General features: G+C 39.9%; 1 protein-coding gene across 2 annotated transcripts in view; it reads right to left on the bottom strand.

Moving 5' to 3' along the window:
• The window catches only part of LOC105933703 (copine-9), a 299,289-nt gene that overhangs the window by 169,309 nt on the left and 109,284 nt on the right, over positions 1 to 20,696 (bottom strand). For both annotated transcript variants that reach the window (XM_036151288.1, XM_036151289.1), the window contains one exon: positions 1,774 to 1,837. In XM_036151288.1, coding sequence (XP_036007181.1) covers positions 1,774 to 1,837 — 64 coding nt within the window. The remainder of the gene's footprint in view (positions 1 to 1,773; positions 1,838 to 20,696) is intronic.

The raw sequence follows: 20,696 nt of genomic DNA, 5'->3' as shown, positions 1-20,696 counted from the left end.
ACACATGATGTGTTGGTGCCTGGACAACACCGAGGAAGAGGTGTCAAAGATAATCAAAGGTATGTTATAGCTTTACAGCAAATACACATTAATCCTGGACACTGAACAAACACACCCTTCCTTCTCTCTTGAAGGTTGTGGTAAGACTGTTGCATATACCTGCATCCAGTGCCCCGGTTGAACGTGTGTATAGCCATGGTGGCATTATCATGAGACCCCATCGGTCAAACCTCAGTGCTAAGGTTATAACTAATCAGAGTTTTTACAAGTGTAATGGCCATTTGTAACAGGTCGCAACAAGATTCACTCACTCACTCACTCACTCACTCACTCACTCACTCACTCACTCACTCACTCACTCACTCACTCACTCACTCACTCACTCATTCACTGTTTCCTACCCCCTTACTCACTCACATCCTCTGTCTCTCTCTCTCTGCCTCTCTCCTCTCTGTCACTCTCACTCACTCAGTTGTAGAATTACTCACATTCTGTTACTGTGTTTATTTTCACATACAGTAATGTGATTGTTTAATCTTGTTTAAGTAATAAAATGCTGTTTTAATTTGAAATTCATTCATGTTGAGTTAGTTCATTAACTTATCAGCTTACATTAAAAAATATAAACAGAAAAACAGGTTTGGTGAAATACAGACATTTGAAAAAAAAAACAGTTTTCAGACTTGATTTCTAACTTGACTTGTTTGACTAAAGCTATGCTTGGGACTTGACTTGCTTGGTCCTCCTTCCAGACAACTTGGGACTTGCTTGAGACTTGAGTGCTAAGACTTGCAACTTACTTGAGACTTGCATGTATGGGACTTATTCACATCTCTGGTATGAGAGTCCAGTACTGAAGTTGTAAACCTCCCTCTGACTTTTCAGATGAAATATGTGATCAATTCTTAACATAATGCATGAGGGTCTATCATCAAAATAGTGAATAGTAAAAAATAATTCTGCCACAGTCATTTAATTTCACATGGCCAAGCTAAAAATGGAAACTAGAACATGTCATGAATATAAGCCCCATTTACACTACCCATTTTTAACCGATCCATGCTGAGTTTGGACCAAGTTTGGATCAGTTAACCGCGCCGAGCTTGGTTCTTACGACCATTTACACATCACGCTACAACGGTTCCTCGCCTCCTAGTGACGATCTACGGTACTACTGCTCTCTAGGATTGAAGGAGGGAATCAAGCAAATAAAAATGGTGGCATTTAGGAAGTTATTTTTGGTTATAATTGTGATATTTTGTTGTTTGCGGAGAGTCAGGCGAAGAAGGCAACCTTTGGTAAATTTACTTGACAGAGTCGGCGTTTGGGAAGTGGATAAGACAAACGAACGTCTAATCAGGGCTTATAGATGCAGGAAACAACGACAAACGTTGAGGTTCATCACACTGCTAAGCAGAATCATCACTGAAAATTGTGTGGCACGGAAAGGAAGCTAGTATTTTTATGAATGTCTGATGAGATGATGCAGTCTGCTCATGCGCTTTTTGTTATCAGAGAACCGTGCCACTGAAAAACCAGGTAGAGCCCTACTATCGAACTGGTCTAGATTTAGCGCGGTTCAGTTGTGTCTGGCATGGTTCAGTTCAGTTTGCGTTCCATTTACACTCGATAGTTATCTCAGTTACCGACCTCGGACCATTCTCGACACGGTTAAAAAAGGGTAGTGTAAATGGGGCTATTGACTGACATGCTTCCTGACTCCATATTGAATTTTCTTTACTTACAAATAGATGTAAGTTTATAATTACTAACCCGGCAGTTGCTGAGCTCCTCAGCTGTGAAGATGATGGTTCCACACTTCTTACCAGGAATTCCTCTGTTAGTGAAACAGAAACAAAGACAGAAGTTTTAGAAACAAGGACAGCAGAGGCAATAATGTCTGGTTTTGTTACGTTATTTTTTTCCTCATAAGACGTTATGCCTCACAATAACCAGGAGTCAAGATCAGAAAATATAACTGAAAAACCAATCAAGTGCCAAGCCTTGTTCCATTTCAGCTTTGCTGGCAGCCACTTTACAGAAGAAAGACAGGTACAGAGGGGATACTTTAAGTGATTCCTCAGATGCAATAATACTTCCTTTTTCTAACAGGGACCTTCAGCTGTAATAAGCAGTCAGCACTATGGCCACTGAGCGACAGTTTTTACTTTGGAATTTTAGAACACTGACTTTAACCTTTATAGTGTTAAAACTTCTCCTTCATGGTGAACCAAGAAGCATTTTTACTCCAACAATCCTGAACGCTCTTGTGCAGGATTTTGTAAAACAACACCTGCTAAATTTTCTGGCCTATTTCCCCCTTTGTGGTCTAAAATATTCAATTTTTGTCTGTAAAAGGATTACAGGCTGATGGAGAACAGCAGCATAATTAAAAGTTTTCAAGCCAGCATAGTGAGAGGGGAAAATGTTTTTAATCCTCTTGATAATTCCCTATGGCTGTTAAGTCACACTCCACCTCACATCACGACGTGGCAATTTGTTCCATCCACTTGAAGCCATGCCGCTGTAAGAGAGTGGTTTGATGCAGACTTTGATTAAAATGGCAACTGAAATTTAAGGCTGCTACTGTAAACATCTGTGATCCACACACAGATACAAATGTATTCCATCACAAACACAGCAGGCATTGTGCTGAAGAGGAAGACACATGATAATACTGCAAACACATAAACTACCCTCCTGAAGAGACTTCTTTGTGCCCTTGAGATGCAATCTCACCAACAGTCTTGCCTTCGTCGTGTTCTATGAACATTTCTCACGTAACCCTGAGTGCATGAGGTCAGCTGAAACACCTTGACTTTGGCACTAGGATTAATTCTGACTCTCACAGCCGTTTTGGTTTTGAATCAATCTCTCGCGACCTTCCAGCTTTAAGAAAGAATGCTTACAGTGATAAATGAGCATTTGTAGAGAGCTAAATGACTTTTCCATTCTCACAAAAAATTAGTGAGGATACCTGAAACACAGAACACACAATACAACCAAAAATCACTGAGGATCACAGAGATGTTGCTTTCCTCTTGGTGGAAATACAAGCTTAGGAGTGAAGCACTGCTGGATGTGTGTGTGTGTGTGTGTGTGTGTGTGTGTGTGTGTGTGTGTGTGTGTGTGTGTGTGTGTGTGTGTGTGTGTGTGTGTGTGTGTGTGTGTGTGTGTGTGTGTGTGTGTGTGTGTGTGCATCAGAAGGAGTTTTTCCAGATAACACTTCTCTCTTCCTACATCTCCGACTCTAATATGGCAATATAAATGGCAAAATTATCAGACAGCATGGGATTAATTTCCACTGTTATGCTGATGATACTCAGCTATATTTATCCATAAATCCTGATGAATCCAATCAATTACTTCGACTGCAGTCATGTCTTGATGACATCAAAAGCTGGATGACTTTAAATTTCCTGCATCTAAATTCTGACAAGACCGAAGTTGTAATCTTTGAGTCCTCAAAAAATAAACTTCTTAACCAATCACTTAATCTGGGTGGCATTAACCTGGCCTCTGGTAATAAAGTAAAAAATCTTGGTGTTATTTTTGACCAAGACATGTCATTTAAATCCCATATTAAACAGGTTTCCAGAGTTTCCTTTTTTCACCTCCGGAATATCGCCAAAATTAGAAACATTCTGTCCAGGAGTGATGCTGAAAAACTGGTCCATGCATTTGTTACATCAAGGCTGGACTATTGTAATTCTTTACTATCAGGAAGTCCACAAAATGCAGTTCAAAGCCTTCAGCTGATCCAAAATGCTGCAGCAAGAGTTCTGATGAAAATCAACAAGAGGGATCATATTTCTCCTGTTTTAGCTTCCCTTCATTGGCTTCCTGTTAAATCAAGAATAGAATTTAAAATTCTTCTTCTAACGTATAAAGCCCTTAATAATCAAACTCCATCATATATCAGAGCTCTGATTACCCCGTATGTTCCTAACAGAGCACTTCGCTCTCAGACCGCAGGTCTGCTGGTGGTTCCTAGAGTCTCTAAAAGTAGAATGGGAGGCAGATCCTTTAGCTATCAGGCTCCTCTCCTGTGGAACCAACTCCCAGTTTTTGTCCGTGAGGCAGACACCCTGTCTACTTTTAAGACTAGGCTTAAAACTTTTCTTTTTGACAAAAATTATAACTAGTGGCTAATGTTACTCTGAGCTACCTCTATAGTTATGCTGCTATAGGCTTAGGCTGCTGGAGGACATCAGGATCTAATTTTCTCACTCTATAGAGTTCTACTGTTCTTCAATTATGCATTACGTGTCGTCATTTCTGCTTTAACTTTCTGTTCTCTCTCTTTTCTCTTCATAGTAGGTACACCTGGTCTGGCGTTCTGTTAACTGTGACATCATCCAGAGAAGACAGCTCACCCGCTACTACCATCTAATGTAGAACAGATTACTAGATCAATGTGTGCTTCTGAGCTTTTTTGTCTCTCTTGTTGTGTCTCTGCTCTGTCTTCTGTAACCCCAGTCGGTCGAGGCAGATGACCGTTCATACTGAGTCCGGTTCTGCCGGAGGTTTTTCCTTCCCACTGTCGCTTCATGCTTGCTCAGTATGAGGGATTGCAGCAAAGCCATGTACAATGCAGATGACTCTTCCTGTGGCTCTACGGTTCCCCAGGAGTGAATGCTGCTTGTCGGGACTTTGATGCAATCAACTGGTTTCCTTATATAGGACATTTTTGACCAATCTGTATAATCTGACCCAATCTGTATAATATGATTGAACTTGACTTTGTAAAGTGCCTTGAGATGACATGTTTCATGATTTGGCGCTATATAAATAAAATTTAATTGAATTGAATTGAATTAATATAAATCCCTTCTGCCATTTAATTATACAAACTCATTAATAAATAATTCCAGTGAGACAATATTCCCATATTTATCTAATTCTAAACTGAGTGTTTATTTTTTTGTTTTTGTTTTTTATCTTCTTGTTTATTAAAATAGCATCAATTAAGGCAGAGCAAATGTGCCAGAATAAAGGCTGTGTCCATCCACTTAGTAAATCCCTTTGGCTAAACAGAAGACTGCATGGGGCTAATAGTTAGACCTCAACTCATTGAAAATAGCCACACACAAGACAACATATTTCACTGTCATATGGTGGAAGGCCAAACATAGCTGCCCCAAGTCAGTGGTTATCTTAACATAAATACCATAATCTAATTGTTTTCCTCATCAATACTTCACGGCCATAGGAAAAGCATATAAGGCTCGGGTTTGATTAGCAGCCAGTGCAGAGACTAAACGTTCGGTGTGTGTAAAAAGAGATATATCTGTGGATCTGATTTAGGTTATTAAATACAGGATGCCTGTCTGCATCTAGAAAGCTGGAGTGTCCTTTATCATTTCTTTTGTTTCCCCCCGAGACGTGGTTGATGGTTTGTAAATAGTAAAAGCGTCCACAGTCCCCCAACTAAAGTTCACATGAAAAATTAATCTTAGGGAAATGTGTTTTTCTGTGTACAAGGCAAGGCAAATTTATTTATACAGCACTTTTCAGTAACAAGACGATTCAAGGAAAATGAAAGACATCAGTTTGATTCTTTTTACTCCATTAAAATATCACTCTTACAGAACAGTAGCAAAAAAAAAAGTTTATAATTAACTGAAAATGCTAAAAACATCTGGTAAAGGTTTTCACATTTTATATACCTGCAGATATACCTCACAAGCTTAATAATATTTACTTTATATTTGCTTTATATTTATTTTCCAGCCACAATAAATAGATCCAGTCTGCGGGAAATCACAGACAGTCTGACTAAAAGCTGCACGGGGTTTCCCACTGCAGCCTCCAAGGCGAGACCAGCCTGTCAGCGGGTCTCTGCTGCTCTTGACCAGTCTGAAGGTGGGTCATTACCTGATAAACTGACTGTATTTTATGTGGTAAATTTTTATGTGATAACTCTTTTATGTGATAAATTAAGGGAACAAAATCGATAGATTTTCTCCTTACTGCTCCTTACCACTCCAAGAAGCAGACTTTTTCACCTTGTTGCACATAACCCCGCCCAAAACCCAAGGCTTGTTGAAAAGTCCTACCCTCAGACCAAGACCATTTTCTCATGAAAGTAAAATCTGGGGAAAGTGAAATTACCTGAATGGAAAAGTTTGATGGGCTTTTGAAATACCCAAGCTTTTAAAGTGTATTGGAAAAGGGCCTATGGATATTCAATATGATTTTTACAACACTTTCAAGCATTATTAATAAACAATAAACATTTTTTTATTAAAACTGCTAAGAGACACCAGGCTTTGACAAATGCACTGTTTGCTGTAGCTCAGGTTGGATAAACAGCCAAAGTCCAACAGGTTGTTCTAGTTTAAGCTGCTGTATTATCCTTATACACATGGAAGAATCTATTTATATACCTCATTGACTATAGATTAAAGTATTCAAAAAACAAGACTATGTTCCTAACAGAGCACTTCACTCTCAGACTGCAGGTCTGCTGGTGGTTCCTAGAGTCTCTAAAAGTAGAATGGGAGGCAGATCCTTTAGCTATCAGGCTCCTCTCCTGTGGAACCAACTCCCAGTTTTGATCCGTGAGGCAGACACCCTGTCTACTTTTAAGACTAATCTTAAAACTTTCCTTTTTGACAAAGCTTATAACTAGAGTGGCTCATGTTACTCTGAGCTACCTTTCTAGTTTTACTGCTATAGGCTTAGGCTACTGGAGGACATCAGGATCTAATTTCCTCACTTTATAGAGTTCTACTGTTCTTCAATAATGCATTATGTGTTGTCATTTCTGCTTTAACTTTCTGTTCTCTCACTTTTATCTTCATAGAAGGTACACCTGGTCTGGCGTTCTGTTAACTGTGACATCATCTAGAGAAGACAGATCACCCGCTACTACCATCTAATGTAGAACAGATTACTAGATCAATGTGTGCTTCTGAGCTTTTTTGTCTCTCTTGTTGTGTCTCTGCTCTGTCTTCTGTAACCCCCAGTCGGTCGAGGCAGATGACCGTTCATACTGAGTCCGGTTCTGCCGGAGGTTCTTCCTTCCCGTTAATGGGGAGTTTTTCTTCCCACTGTCGCTTCATGCTTGCTCAATATGAGGGATTGCTGCAAAGCCATGTACAATGCAGACGACTCTCCCTGTGGCTCTACGCTTCTCCAGGAGTGAATGCTGCTTGTCGGGACTTTGATGCAATCTACTGGTTTCCTTATATAGGACATTTTTGACCAATCTGTATAATCTGACCCAATCTGTATAATATGATTGAACTTGACTTTGTAAAGTGCCTTGAGATGACATGTTTCATGAATTTGCGCTATATAAATAAAATTGAATTGAATTGAACTGACATGAAAGAAGATACAAATGTACAGAAAAAATAGAAATAATCATGCATAAATTAAATTAGGACACCCTCACATCTATTCCCACTTAAAATGGTTAAAATCAGACAGAATGAAACCATTGATTGTCAGCATTTAGAAGGTTTGTTCTGTTTAAATCTCAGAAATGTAGTTTGGTGTGTGAAAATCATGATGATAGCCTTCCAAACATCCTTCTGAGGCTCTAAGAAAGAAGATTGTATTAGCTTATCTGATAAGGGATTTAAAGAGGTCTCAAAATAATTTGAAATCAGCCCTTCCACTGTACAGAAAGAACTCTATAAGTGGAGGACGCTCAAATCAACTCCAGACAAGTCCAGGGGTCGCATGCATAAAAGAGTGCCCAGCTTTCATACTAAAAGTTGGTGGTTTCGAGAAATTTTGAAACTTGCGGCACACAAAAAAATTGATTTATAAAGCAGTGCATACACACGTTACCACACACCTTAACTTTATACATTATAATTTGTGAGAAATTCAGTGTAGCTGCAGGCCCGCTTGGAATGCCCAATGCACACCCAACAAATATTGTGCACATGTCCAAATAACCATGGCAACGGCAGCATCTAGGCAGGGGAAAAAGGGGAGATTTACATAATGTGAAAGAGAGGTTTTAGTAATGGAGGTGTAGGCAATAAATCCAACCTTATTTATCATTCATTCTGTTATCAGTAATAAAGTAAAATAAATGGAGTGGTAGAAGGTGGCAAATGCTATGAACATGGCAGAAGCAGAAGACAGATTAGCTAAGATGCTAATCAGCTTCATTTTGAGGTATGTTACATTATTGTATGAGGCTAAATGTGGTTCTATTTATTTGTTTCTTTATTCTATTTTTTGTGCATGTATTACTCATAACAGCTGAAACTCATCAGAAGACTTCAGCCTGGATTATTATTGGTTTAAATGAAACTGAACTGAGTTATATTTAACTGTATACGGGTCAGTTTTAGTACAGATTTTTTATTGTCGAATGTAGGAGTTTGTGTGGCTGCCGCAAACTTTCATGGCAAGTGAAAAAGTTGCATGGATTACCGCACACTTTCACTTAACGTTCATTTTTTTACATGCCTAATTGGGTGTTAAACATTGCACGGGAGGTTTTTTTGTGTGTATGCACACTTTGCAGCCCCTGGAGATTGATTTTGAGGAAGAGATTAGAAGAAGAAATGTGTCATTGCAATTGTACATTCCAATGAAACGTGTCTTCTGCATTAACCCATCCCTTAGGGAGAAATGGGCAGCCATCACAGGGCCCGAGGGTCTTGCTCAGGGACCCACAATGGCAGTCTGCAGGAAGCGAACCGAGTACCTGTAACCTTCACAGAGTGCAAGCACACTGCTCTAACCACTAGGCCACCCCCTATATAGATTGCTCATATAGAAAAGAAATAGAACAAAACATATAAAAAATTAAGCAGTCAACCATCTTCAGTTTATGTTTACACACTGTGCATCATATAAGGCTCATATGATTTACTCTTAAAAGTGGCCACTTTTGCATTTATTTCACACAGTATAATAAGTATAATGAATTTTGCAAGAATCATGTGAAACATTTGTATGAGATATATATATATATATATATATATATATATATATATATATATATATATATATATATATATATATATATATATATATTAGGGCTGGGCAACGATTAAAATATTTAATCGCGATTAATCGCATAATTTGCCTGATTAATTATGATTAATCGCATTGTATTTACAAACTCCAAGAATGAATTCAAAAGTACTGTAAAGAGCACTTTTATTTTAATGTTCTGCTGCCATATGAACAAAAGTGTTGGAACATTTGTAGCACTTATCAGTAACACATATTTAGTGTAAATCTCAACTTAGACATGTAAAACAAAAAATAGCAATAATAATAAATTAAAGCTTATTGCCACTGACAGGGAATTTTCTTTATGGGGAAAAAATCTACCAAAAACAGGCAATTTCTGAGGTAACCGCAGGGAGCAGCATTACCATTTTTCATATTAGGCTAACATGTTTTCCATACATGTTTTGTATTAACCTGGCCAGCTGGATTGCTAATGTTTGGCACTCTAATTCTACACATTATCATCTGAAACTGCTCCATTTGAATATGTTTTGGGAAAGGAGGGGACTTCAGCACAACTCTCTGAGCTGATTGGGCTAAGTGACTCCTAATGCCCTCCTACCAAAGGTTGGTTTTAGCCAATCATGGTATCAAATTAAAACATAACCAGCAGCTGCTATGATAAACCACAAGAAGGTAAGCTAGTCAACACACTTCTTGCTGTTCTTCTAGCAAACAAGAAATCATGTATTCTTAAAAACAGGTGATAGTGCTGCCATCTTTCTGGTGGTTCGCTGTGGGCTCAGCCAATCGTACTTTTGTTGCATTGGTTTCCCCCGCTTTAAACCTCATTACGGCAACGTGATTGGCTCAATACGTTTTTGGTTCGGATACAAATGGTTGAAGCTAGAGCAGTAGAAGATGGATTCTTGTGTTTTTGTGAATGCACAAATACCATAAGAATTCATCTTGCAGGCAATGTTAGTTTTGTATATCTTTTTCATATATTAAAAATATGGCAATTGCACCGTGCAGAAGTTGACCAGTGCCTCTCTAATCAGAACTGAACTGAGCTATGTCAGGACTCAGTCGGCAGGGCCGTGCAGCTTGCTGCTGGCTCTGCTGCCTCCGCTCTCTCCACAGGTGTTCGTGGTTAACGGGTGGGCGGAGTGCACACACCTGCAGACACTTCAGCAGCACCGGGCCGCACTATAAGAACCGTGCTCGAACAGAGGGAGGATGCCAGAGTGTTACCTTGTCGCGGTATGCCTAAAGGCCAGAAACCACCACCTGAGCTTCAGACCCGTGAGTTTTTCGATCCCCGTTTTTGGATCTAATCCTTGTTTCCTGTGTTTTCTCCAGTGCACTCGTGTCTTTGGAACCCTTCTCTCGTGTCACTCTGCGCTGTGAAGACCAGGCTCCCGAATCCACAACCGCTCAGATTCTGCTCTGGCGATCCCCTCCTCAAACTCCCTTGGTGATACCAAGTTGGGCGCGAGTTTCCCCTCCCCGGATTCACCCTGGTCACCCCGGACTCTCCTGGTTCCTCCCTCTGTTCATTCCAGATCCCTGGACCCGCCGGTGCTGCTCGGACCCCATCCGCCTCCGCCCACAGTTCTCCCGGACGCCTGTCACTCCATCCGCAGGCCGGGCTGAGTCCACACCACTTCCTCCTCGGTTCGGTTCCCGTGCTCTGTGGTAAGCTTACGATTCCCCGTAGAGTTACCTTAGCTTCTCCCACAATTAACCGTGTCTTCCTCTCCTTCAGACTGACCCGATCTCCAGGCTTTGGTTCCCCGCTGCTCCCGATCTGCGGTGACAGATCTTCCTCGTGACCCCGCGGTTCAGTTAAATAAAACTTTTGTGATCTGACCTGTTTCCCCTGAGTGTTTCTGCATGTGGGCCAAACATATAAAGCCGAACATGACAAGCTAAATGTCAACCATTCACTTTTCGACAGACTTTTACAAAGCTATAAATGTGACTCGGATTGTAAGACAGTATACGTACAGAAAATGTCCACTATCCAGCTCGATAGTATGTCAGCTACTGAACACACATTACTGTGATATCATGATTTTGGGACTTTGACAAGAAAACTTTCTAAACACTTATTAATGTATAAAATGAAATCGCACATCAGTGAAGAAAATGTGCTTTTGTTATGTGAAGCATTGTGCAATGCCTTTTAATCAACAATTATGTATCTTGGTGAAAATTACAAAATAACAGTTGTTTCGTGGTACAAGCATCACTATTCATAAAATTTCTAAATCAAAAAATCTAAAAAATAAATACTACTCAACTTGAATCAAAAAATAAAACAATTAAATGTGATTTATTAAATATAAGGTCTCTCTCTCTACAAAGACTCTATTTGTAAATTGATAATCAGATTTGATTTGTTTTGTCTCACAGAAACCTGGCTGCAAGAGGACTACGTTAGTATAAATGAGCCAACTTCCCCTCGTCCCAAGAACTATGGGACGAGGGGAAGGAGTAGCAACCATCTTTCAGTCCGATTTATTAATTAGTCCCAGGCCAATTAATAGTTGCAATTCTTTTGAGCATTTAACCCTTAGTTTTCCTCATCCAAACTGCAAAGCAATAACCTGTTCTGTTTGTTGTTTTGTATCGCCCACCAGGTCCTTACTCTCTGGTTTAGATGAGTTCTCAGACTTCTTATCTGACTTAGTGTTAAACACTGACAAGGTCATTGTAGTGGGGGATTTTAACATTCCTGTTGAGATTGAATGCTATAACCTTAATGTAGCCTTTATGCTATCCTAGATTCAATTGGTTTGCTCAAAATGTGCATAATCCGACGCATTCATACTTTGGACCTTGTGCTGACATATGACATTGATTGCGAAAATTAACAATATTTCCTCACAACCCTGTCCTATCTGACCATTTTAATAACCTTTGAGTTCAATTTAACAGAGTTCTCCACACACACAAAAAGTTTCATCATAGTAGATCTTTATCAGATAATTCTGTATAAAATTTTAAAGAGCCTGTCCCTCTTTTAATTTTCTGTGTCACAGAAATGTCCAGCAGATAGCAGGGATGTTATTTGTTCCCATTCACAAATTGATGCTTTTGTTGATCGTGCCACTTCCTCATAGCCCCCTTGAAAAAGGAAGATAATTATTCATAGGAAGCTGGCTCCCTGGTTTAATTTAGAGCTCCGTTCTTTGAAGCACAACATTAGGAAATTGGAGAGAAAATGTCGCTCTACACATCTAAGGGAATCCTATCTTATCTGGAAAAATAGTCTTCTGTTATATAAAAAGACAGTTTGCAGAGTTAGAGCAGCATTATTTTCATCATTAACAGAGGAGAATAAAAATAATCCTCGGTTCCATTGGCATCCTCCCTAACATGATTACCTCATTCTCAATAAGTGAGTCAGCGTTGGAGGAATCTTTAAAACCTGATCAGTGTTTGGACTGCTTAGCCCTGTAGAGCTTTCTTAGTTATCTAAAATTTTAGCTTCATCTAAACCTTCAACTTGTATGTTAGACCCAATCCCAACCATGTTATTTAAGGAAATATTCCCTTTGATTAATGTCTATACTTGGTCAGGCATCAGAGCTCATCATAGCACCAAAACAGCTCTGGTGACGTATACTAATGGTTTTCTCATGGTTTCAGATAATGGACGTGTGTCAGTACCTGTTCTGTTAGATGTCAGTGCTGTATTTGATACAGTTAATCACAATATCCTCCTAGAAAAACTTCAACATACAGTAGGGATTAAGGGAAAAGAAGGCTTGTTTAAATCGTATCTGTCTGACAGATTCCAGTTTGTTCATTTCAGTACTAAACATACTTCAAACTCTAGGAGCCCCTAGAGTCCAGTCCCTGGGCTAATTGTCTTTACTATCTATCTATCTATCTATCTATCTATCTATCTATCTATCTATATCTATATATATATATATATATATATATATATATATATATATATATATATATATATACACACTACCGTTCAAAAGTTTGGGGTCACCCAAACAATTTTGTGTTTTCAATGAAAAGTCACACTTATTCACCACCATACGTTGTGAAATTAATAGAAAATAGAGTCAAGACATTGACATGGTTTTTGTCTCTGCTCTGTCTTCTCTAACCCCCAGTCGGTTGATTTAGATGACAATTCACACTGAGCCCGGTTCTACTGGAGGTTTTCCTCCCTGTTAAAGGGGAGTTTTCCTCTCCACTGTCGCGTCATGTATGCTCGGATTGTTGCAAAGCCATCAACAATGCAGAAAACCGTCCACTGTGGCTCTACGCTCTTTCAGGAGGCGTGAATGCTTGTCAAGACTCAATACAATCTGCTGGGTTTCCTCATTTAGGAAACTTTTTGACCAATCTGTATGATTTGATTGAATTTGACTTTGTAAAGTGAGATTGTTGTTGTGTTCACAGGCCGTGGCCCTGGGGATGTGCCGCTACCTGACCTGCATGGGAACCCTAAATATTCAATAAAATATTTTAAAACAATTGTGTGTGACACATTGAACATTGGAAATGGAATGAATAAAGACCGTTGTAGTGACATAAAAATACCAATTTATGGTTACAGGGGTCATTTAAAACAGTTGTTAAAATTCATATAAGATTAAAAGTGGAGGTAAGAAAAGTGTTTCTTTAAAAACTTTCTTTAAAAAGGTTAAACACCTTAAAATAGTTTCCTAGTTAAAAACTTTTTGGATCTGTGATCCACCTACTAAATCTTTCTGAGAGGTGATGCTTGTGATTGGTTAGTCATGCCTGCTTAGGACTAAAGGGGGAGCTGTCAGCCACGATGCCTCATTCCTGCTGTGATTGCCTGAATGGAAGCATCGTGTATGAACTTTGTGTATTCCTGTTACCTGTTTTCAGGTAATAACATAATATTTATATTTGTTTACCATTGAAAACATTTGCTAGTATTCATTGTTGTGTTTGGTAACTTTTCCAACTTGGAGTTAAGTGGTTCTGACCAAGTAATTTACATTTTATGAGCGTGGTTTGAGATAATATTTTAAGATAGCTCCGGTCAACCTGCTGATGACGTAGCACAATGAGACCAGTGATAGTGCATTACAGAGTGTGTGCACATAGAACATGCCTCTAAGCTAAGAAGATGCTAAAAACTGCAAATGAGACTGGTGATAGAGATATTAAAAGTTAAGTTCACTGTGTTATTTGGGGAAAAGGACCATTTAGGCTTTCAGGTTTTTAGTTGAGGACAAAAAAGACATAAAATAACCTGTCTTACAAAGAAATGCTTTTGTTTATTTACTTGTCATATTTTATTTGACATGAAGATTAAAGCTGAGTTTCAGTTTAGTAAATAATCTGAAAATGTAAATAAATTCCTGCTGCGTTTGCCTGATTGGAAGCGTCGTGTCTGAGCTTTGTTTATTCAGGTTACCAGTTTTCAGGCTGCAACATGTACAATTCTTTAACTTTGTTTATGCAAATTAACCAATAACTTAAAAGTCCAGTGTGCTATTAAAAAGTGTCATGTGCATGTTCCAAGTTCTTCAGTAAAGGTGCACGTGTGTACTTGTCCAGTAACGGAAAGACTTTGACATTTCATGTCTATTGAGAGTGATCTAGTAAGAAAGTTGGATTTTAGCAATCTTGTCAAGGACTTTCCTGTAAAAAAAAAAAAAATTAAGAAAAGTAGCCGTGTTTTCAAAAATCATGTAGAACTAATTCTTGTCCCAATGATAACCCTTTGACAGATTAGTTAAAAAGTTAGGTATTATTAGTTAGGTTATTTCTGTTAAACTTAAAAGCTGCAGTGTTGCCTGATTTCTCATCTAGGAATGTTAGATCTGTATGTATCTTTCTACTGTCTGATTAGCACAGAAGTGTAATGATACTGTTTGTCTGATCCTGTCTGCAGGGACTGTGACATCACTCTCTGCTTGATCAGCTCTGCTCTGACAATCATGTCTGAGCAGTTACACCTGCAGCAACTCTAATTAGGCAGAGTTGCTGCGCCTGGGGAGATCACAGTATATACCTGTCTCTCCCAGTGTGTAGCTGCCAGATCTTTGAAAACCCTGGTGTGAGTAAACCATCCTGCAATTCTTGTTTGACTACCAGGTTATGACCAGTGATAGTTTTTTTTTGTGGATCGTTGTCTTTTTGCCTCACCTTTGTCGGATTCTCTTTTGACTTCACCATCACCACTGTGGCCGACAGTGCCGCAGGAGTTAGGGAGTTTGTCATGGTTTAGTTTTGATTCGGCTTTGGTTTACTATTATTCTCAGTTTTTCCACATTGTTTGGATTATGTTTTGACCTTATTCATTGTTAATTTTTAGTTTCCTCCTTCCCTGCCACTCAGCCTTCACTTCACTCTCCTTGCAGTCAGTCACACCTGTTAGTAATTATTCAGTCAGATGCATTTCACCTGTTAGTCTTCCTATTTAAACCTCCCTCTGCCTCACTCTAGTGCTGGTCCGTCTTCTATTATCATCCAGTCCATGTCAGTCCTCGTCCTCGTCTTGGAAGATCTATTTCTGTTTTTTCATTTAAGGTTAGTCCTGCCTCGTTGAAAGACTTTGTACCTCACTGTTGTTCCTGGGAAGTTCTGCTCTGTGTTCTGGTGTCTCCAGTGATCAGCTAACCTGACTAGCCGCTCTGAGAAAGCTCTGATCAATGCCATGGAGTCTCCTGTGACCTGCTAACCTGAATAGCCGTTCCGAGAAAGCTCAGCTCTGTGCCATGCCATCCAGCTTCGTTGGAGTCTCTCTCTCCAGGCTGTCAGCTCCTGCTTTCACCTGCACCCCTGAGCCTCCGTATTTCTGCATCTCCGGTTACATCTCCCATCAATCATCTACCCTTCAATAAATCTCTCAAACTTTTGTCCTGCGTGTGTGTTCTGAGTTCATCGTTAAACAAAATCCTGACAGAGTTAGTCCTGCAATTGCCAGGAATGACATAACGACTGTCTCAATCTTTGATTGATTTTGCTTGACGATTGTCTCCAGGGTGCATTTATCTCTGCTGCTGGTTTGCCTTTTCCTAACACACTTTTTACTTTCACTCAACCTTCTATGAATATGCTTGGACACATCTCTCAAAGTGATGGTGATTGATCACGATAGAAAGGCTACTACCACCTCACCATGAATAACCAAGGCTTGGACATTGAAACTGTGATGGAATATAAGTACTGTACCTACCACAGGTGTTTACCTTAACAATAAGCTGGTCCTGTCCATACGCACCAATGACCTGTACACGAAAGGCAAAAGTCACCTCCACTTTTTGAGGATACAAGTCATTTAATATGTGCTGGGCTCTACTCGGGATGTTCTAAGACACTGCAGTGGTTTACACTGTGGTCTATTTGGAGGAACAGCTACACAGAACAAGACAGGACTAGACTGGACAAAGTGATCAGGATGACCAGTTCATTGATAGCCTGTTCCCTGGATTCCACATGGAAGGGGTTGTAGGATGTTGGCTAAACTGACAGCAATTACAAACAACATCTCTCAACCCCTTTACAACACAGATGACACCGTTAAGCAGTTCCTTCAACAGCTCGGTGTGGCTGTCACTGTGCAGCAAGGAATGCTTCAAAAGATCCTTCCTCCTATCACCAAAAGAACTCTACAATGAGGAAGAAGCCTCCAGCAGAACCAGGCTCAGAGTGAGCGGCCTTCTCCCACATTGGACTGGGTGTTTGAGAAGACAGAGCAGAGACACAAACAAGGCATACATTGATCCAGGAGTCCTTTCTATGTTGGTAATGGTAATGGCAGATGTTGGACCTCTTACTTTCTCTCTGTAAACTGTGTTTCAGAAAGACTGTTTATAGCTGTGCTCAAAGTCCTGGGGCTGTCTTTTTTTTTCATCAATTTACAAGATAAAAACAAAGATGGATAAAGGAAAGCTGTTAAAACACATTCATCATGGCTTCAAACATACATCTGTTTTGAGAACATCCAGTAAAAACTGAAGTGGGTAAGAATAAACCAAGAACAGATGCTGGTGGCTGCATACCCTGAAGTCAGAACATAATTGTGGTAATATGACCGAACCTAGCTTTACAAATAGGTGCAAACCAGGAAACCATTGCCATTTAATTTACCATATTTTTTGGACTATAAGGCACACTTAAAATACTTAAATTTTCTAAAAAATTGATGGGGTTCCTTATAATCCGGAGAACCTTACAAATGATTGCCATTGTGCTTACTGACCTATTTTATGTCGTACAATGAGCTCAAAAATCTGTTAAAGTATGTACGTACGACTTTATTATTATGGTACACTGTGTCACTACTTGATCGGTCCTCTGAGCAGTCTACAAGACTGCCTGACTGTAATGTACAAACTAGAATGGCATTCATGTAAAGCAGCCCGTACCCTGATTAAGCACTAGCAACATCAAACCAAGTAAGTTAATTAATTATAAAAGTTCCATTTATTTCGGCCTTATGTTAGAAACAGGGCAGTGTAATCCAACTACTCTGGCCTTCTGGCAGAAACGGATAGCTCTCCCTCTGAGGAGAGAGCGGTGTTAAGGAGGAAACACACCAGACTTGTTGTGGTGCGTGAGCGCAGCAAAACAGCATACTCGCATCCTACGCTTAGGTTAGCTTTTCATTTTAATCAGTCAATAAATGTACACTAGAAGCATAATACATTCGTACAATGCACATATTTACGCTATGTGACGCCTAATTTAGATTGAAGTTCTAATTACAGATGCGTATATGCTCCTGTTGGGAGGGGAATAAACGGGAAAACAACCTCCCGTGTCAAGGTTTACTTCCAGAAGTATCCAAAAATAAGAGTTAATGAAAACAAAGCGCCATGGATGATGTAGTTGTGACAAGCTAACAAGTAAACAAACTAAAATATGTGATTTCTAATCAGACATGGTCATACACAGACTTTTAAGTGATCAAAGCATAGGGTATATGTTATAAAAAATATTATTCTGAAGTCACTATGGCCTCACACCACTCGGACACAGGAGGCTTGTGGACATCATGGCTGTGTATAACATCCACTGTTTGCTGATTGCAAGGCCAAACAAATGTTGTGCAAATGCTGTGTAGAATGATTATTGTCTAGGATAGACTGTCTCTGTTTTGTCTCATGCCAAGGCCACTGTGCAGTATTAGGGGGAGCCAAAAAGCGAGACAGGGCAGATGCAGACTGCAGCGGGACCGTGGGGTGCGATTACTTTCCATCTATGTGATCTCTGCTCTGTTTCTCAATAAAAGTGCTGGAACTTCATCACCGCCGTCTCTTCATTTAGTAAAGATAGAAATTCAGTTATTATTGTTTAGAATTCCAATAACAGTATATTACTGGTAATTTATTACCTTACCCATATTTTACTGTAATTTGTCTTTCTTTAATTAATACAATTTAATTTTATTTATATAGTGCCAATTCATGATACATGTCATCTTACTTTACTTACCCATGGTGAAATTTCTTCGCTCTGCAGAAACATGCTGCTGTGGAGCTTACTTTCCACCATCTGATATAAGTTTATGCTTTTAAAAACACGCCCATAAGCTGTGCCGCTTACGTTACGCCGCCAGTGTATTTCCTCCTTAAGGTGACCAGATTTGATTTCTGTAATGAAAACTGGGGACGTGTCTGATTTTGTTAAGCACAGAATCTCTGCCTCGTCATTGTTTTGTTTTGTCTGAACTGCAATGCTGATGGGGTGGGGAAGGTGCATTCCGCAAAGCTCTATTATGTCGGGACAGTGGCAAGACTGGGTAAATACCTCTTGTTTGTAATGATCCTGGCACTGGAGCTGATCCGTCTCTCTATCAGCAGCTATTCATTCTTCACCCCTCTGCAATTAACCTTTACTGGCTCCACCTGTTTCCAGCTGCATAAAGGCCCAGTCAGTTTCAGTCTCCAGTGCAAGATCATCTCGAGCTTCACAGTAAGAACCTTCCAGCGTTATTTGACTAAGCCTGTTTGATATTCGACTCCGACCTGTTACCTGTTGTTTCAGCCTGCCTGTTCCCAGCCTGTGTCTGTCTGCCTGGTACCCTGTCTTCTGGAATCCCTACCCTTGGACTGCCTTCCTGAGTACCGGATTTGGATTTGGACCTGGACCCCCGCTCGGATTCTCCTCCCCCTGTGCTTCGTTTGGATTGCTGGATTCCCCGTTACCGGATCTGGATTGCCCTTGGACAAACCCCTCTCGGAAAGTCCCGTTCGGACTGACTGCCTCCCAGCCGCTCAACGGCTCCAGCCTTGCTCGCCGGCGGACGGATCCAGCTTTCAGAGAAGCGTGTCCGAATTGCCCGGCTCTCCTTATTATAAGGAGGTTCCTGCCAGTGAGCGTGAGCCGCGAACCCCGATAGCCGACGCCTTTTTGATAAACTTTGTAAAAACGTCACTGACCTGTTGTGGTGAATCTGGGGTCCAGCTTCTGGTTCATTACAGAACGATCTGGCCAAGAAATGAATTCCTTTCCCGACAGTCAGTGGTGGGCAGGCATAGATAGTTCTATCTCTCAATTAGAGACTGGTTTAGCTGTTTCCGGTTCATTACATTGTTGCGCTAAACTTTTTTACTCCATCAGGACACACTGAAATTGGGGACATTTCTGGGAACAGCTTTTGCCAGGGGTCTATCCCCGGAAATCGGCGATGTCTGGTCACCCTACTGGAGAAGTAGAGTGATATTACACACTTGGGAAATGCGCCTTATAATCCAGTGCGTCTTATATGTGGACAAAGACATACATAGACATGTTAATTCATGGTGCACCTTATATTCCAGTTTACCTTATGGTCTAAAAAATATGGTAATAAGAGCAATGTTGTCATTATGTCAGTGGCAAGATTACTATGAGCAAACTCCATGATTTGGAGTAAACTTCTTTGTATTTTCTGTGGTAAAACAACAGAAAACATGCTCCCTAAAGGTGGTTGTACACTGATACGGGTGTTAAAGATTTAATGAGACACAAACATCAGAAGTGGAAATACACATTTTTTGCCATCTAGCAATCTTTCAAGTTAACCTTAAGCTAAGGGTTGGTTATAAAACCACTTACTGTTCTAATTAAAGTTTTTTTTTTTGTTTTATTTTACACTTGGAGCTGTGTAAAAATGGAATGCACAATCAAACCACACAAGGCCATTGTAGCTTTTTTCTCTTTATTTTTATCTTTTTGGTAAAACACAACAAGCTCAAAGAAACCTAAGTTATGTTGTGCAGGTATTTTGACAAGTCTGTTGGTTTGATGGTTTTTGGAAACCTTAGGATTTACTGTGTTGGTTCTTGTTTTAAAATAAATTGAGAAGCAATGCTTTAGAGTAAAGAAGTATGGAAGCGAGTAGTTGTTAAGAAATGATGAGCAGAGTACAAGGAGTAGAGGTTATTTTTTACAGGTCCCCCCCTTAGTAATGGGCGGTCGTTAAAGCCATTAAGCCAGCCGATTGGACCGAAACTGGTCCACTCCTCTGTAACGAGGAGTTGTTAGGGTTGGTATTGGCTTGGCTTAAAGGAATAATGTTTTGATCACCTGAATGAGGGTGAGAGTTAAGGTGATGATTGGCTGGAATTAATCCTATTGCTGTATTGTAAGTTTTTGAGAGTTGGAACCTAAGGCCTCCTCCTCTGTTCAAGGTTGTTTTTTCTCTCTTAACGTAGATGGCTTCCTTCACACCCCTTTCAAACAATCTGTCTTCTTTGTCCAAAATATGAACATGTAGGTCCTCAAAGAGTGTCCTTTGTCCTGTTTACTGCTAACCTACTTTC

The sequence above is a fragment of the Fundulus heteroclitus genome, chromosome 20, assembly GCF_011125445.2.
Source record: "Fundulus heteroclitus isolate FHET01 chromosome 20, MU-UCD_Fhet_4.1, whole genome shotgun sequence".
Lineage (NCBI taxonomy): Eukaryota > Metazoa > Chordata > Actinopteri > Cyprinodontiformes > Fundulidae > Fundulus > Fundulus heteroclitus.
Note: the sequence above shows the minus strand (reverse complement) of the source record. Positions and strands in the feature narration are given on the sequence as shown.